The sequence below is a fragment of the Sinocyclocheilus rhinocerous genome, unplaced genomic scaffold (genome assembly GCF_001515625.1).
Source record: "Sinocyclocheilus rhinocerous isolate Xijiao unplaced genomic scaffold, SAMN03320098_v1.1 scaffold3132, whole genome shotgun sequence".
Classification (NCBI taxonomy): domain Eukaryota; kingdom Metazoa; phylum Chordata; class Actinopteri; order Cypriniformes; family Cyprinidae; genus Sinocyclocheilus; species Sinocyclocheilus rhinocerous.
In genome coordinates, this window is record NW_015652320.1 from 17212 (window position 1) to 19794 (window position 2583).

A 2583-nucleotide genomic window follows, 5' to 3' on the forward strand; every position below is an offset into this window, starting at 1 on the left:
CGACAGCCAATCAGAATCCATCCTGCTGTAACGAGCTCAAGAATTTAAAGCAGCAGACGCACGTGCGCTTGGAATAAACAGACGATATCGCTCGCTGGTGTGGATGCTAATATCGTTATCTTTGTAGTTATAGTTCTTGGTGTGAACGGGGCTTAAGTGATGTACTGTTGAAGTATTTCGTTAAAAGAAAAAAAAAATCTTTGGACCCACTTTATATTAAGTGGCCTTAACAACTGTGTACTTACATTTCAATTAATCATTTGGTACAATGCACTTATCGTGTACATACATGTTTTTACATTGTACTTATATTTTAAAAATACATGCATGTAATTACATCTGTAATTGTTTTTTGTAATTACATTTATAATTACAAAGATGACCCATCCTTTACACCTTAACCCACCCTTAAACCTACCCATACCACCAAACCTGTCCCTAACCTTACCCGTATCCCACCTCAATAGCAGCAGAAGTGTTTTGCAATACAATATCACAATAGGCTACATTGTACTTATTTTTGATGTAAGTGCATAGTAGTTAAGGCCACTTAATATAAAGTGGGACCAAATCTTTAATTTAGTTTTTTAGGCAGATACACCACCTGGAATGAAAGAGTCTTCACGGCAGTCGTAAAGCATTCCAAGAGACAGAGGTCTTCCTAGGGCTGCCACTTCAATTGGTTCTGATACCATGGCCGTAATAAAGAAAAAAGGAAAAATATATAATATTTATTACTAGGGCTGTCAAGTGATTAAAACGTTTAACACTAGAATCGCCAAGGGGGGAAATTTTTACCCGCAGCTGTTTTTCAAATAATAGATTTTCAAAAAACATTCAAGTCTCTCAGTCATTTCGCGCTGTCATGTTCTTGCCGCTTATGTTTTAACATTGTACATTGCTAGGCAACGCTTTTCACTCACTAAATTAGCGGTTATCAGTTTCATAAACAAAGTCAAAATTAGTAAAAGAAGGCGATTTATGGATGCTGAAGAGGTATTAGAAGCACTAAATGCCATGAGCGATGGAGAGTCTGATGGTGGGGAGATAAGTGATGCGTCTCGAGTCGGCTCGGCATCTGACGGCGATCAATGTATCATATTTAGATGTTTTAGCCTAACGTTACTCATAATTGTTCAAAATTTGGATTAATTATTTAATTTTTGTTTTGCCATTTCAATTGTTTAGTGTTCGCTTCTGTGTTGCTATTTATTCTAGTCTGCCCGTTTCCTGGAAAAAAAAATCTAATTTATGATATAATGAATAAACCATTTTTTGATTACCCGAAGTTTATTGGTGTTGTTCTTTTATTCAAATTATAAATGATATAACTAAACAATTTAATAATTAATTAGGTGAAGCTGTGCGCTTGAATTTGTCATCGCATCATACATCCAATGCAGTGTGGTGAATTATTATTGCGCATTATTGTCTATAGGATATTTTAGTAATTTAAAGGTGACATAACATGAAAATCGGACTTTTCCAGGTTTTAAGCGCTATAATCAGGTCCCTGGTGCATCTACCAACCAAGGAAACGTGAAAATGATTAACCTAGTAACTTTGTTTTGGGAAGCCTTTTTTCTGCAAGCGTCTGAGAAAACGAGCGTGTCAGATTTCGCTCCCTTGGTGACGTGGCAAAGGGATCTCATTATAATATTACCGCCCCTTAATCTGTAAGTTTAAACCAATGGCGCCGTCATTTTGATTTTGCAAGCGACAATGGTGAACCAGTTCTAATGCCATGGCGAAAGTTTGAGCAAAACATGTTAACTGTTCTGTTTTTGGCTGCACAGATGAGCACAGAACACTATTTAGAGTCCTAGCCTCAGAGGAGACAGAGAGCAGAGGATTTAATTATTTATTTACTGTATATTGCTGCTGCCCCACAGATCTAAAATAAACATGCAATTAATTTCTCAGCTGTTTACCTTCACAGACATAACCGACTGTTTTTAACTCATGTGTGTTTTTAATGTAAACCTGTGTGTGAATGAGAACTTAGTCTAGTACTCACATGCTGTGACAGCCGCTTTCTGTCCGTGTGCTTTGAGAAAACCGTATATCTTTATAAAGTTATCTTAATATATTGATTAATGACATGTATTGTAATATTACACCACCCAAATATGTATTTACTTCCTGCTAATTCTCATTGTCAGTGCAGGCTTGTTTAGTTTATATTGACCGTTATAAAAAGTGATTAGTGTAGCCTGCGTTACAAAAGCCTTGAACATAAAACAACAGGACAAAAGTATAGTTAATGACTAGACAATCATTTCATTACTCTAGACACTCCTTTGTGAAGACAGTAGCATAATACAGTGAAATAATATGTTCTTTAGCCATATAAAAACAGTTGTCATGTGCGTGGGTCAAATTTACCCACTGGTGGTTTTAGGTATACAGCGACCCCTGGCGGTTCTAGTGTTAATCTAATGTAATGTAAATGTAAATTACTATTGTGTTAAATGAGAAAAGCATCAGATAGACATTTAATACACAAACTTTATGGCTACAACAGCCATCTTTTTTTTTCAGAAGCTGCATCTGAATTGGTATTTAGTAGGGATGCCTGATACT

At 36.0% G+C, this 2583-nt stretch overlaps 1 protein-coding gene across 1 annotated transcript in view; it reads right to left on the bottom strand.

Moving 5' to 3' along the window:
* Positions 1-695, bottom strand: part of LOC107714815 (stonustoxin subunit alpha-like) — a 10902-nt gene extending 10207 nt beyond the window's left edge. The window contains exon 1 of the mRNA XM_016520778.1: positions 605-695. Coding sequence (XP_016376264.1) covers positions 605-695 — 91 coding nt within the window. The remainder of the gene's footprint in view (positions 1-604) is intronic.
* Positions 696-2583: the final 1888 nt, after the last annotated feature.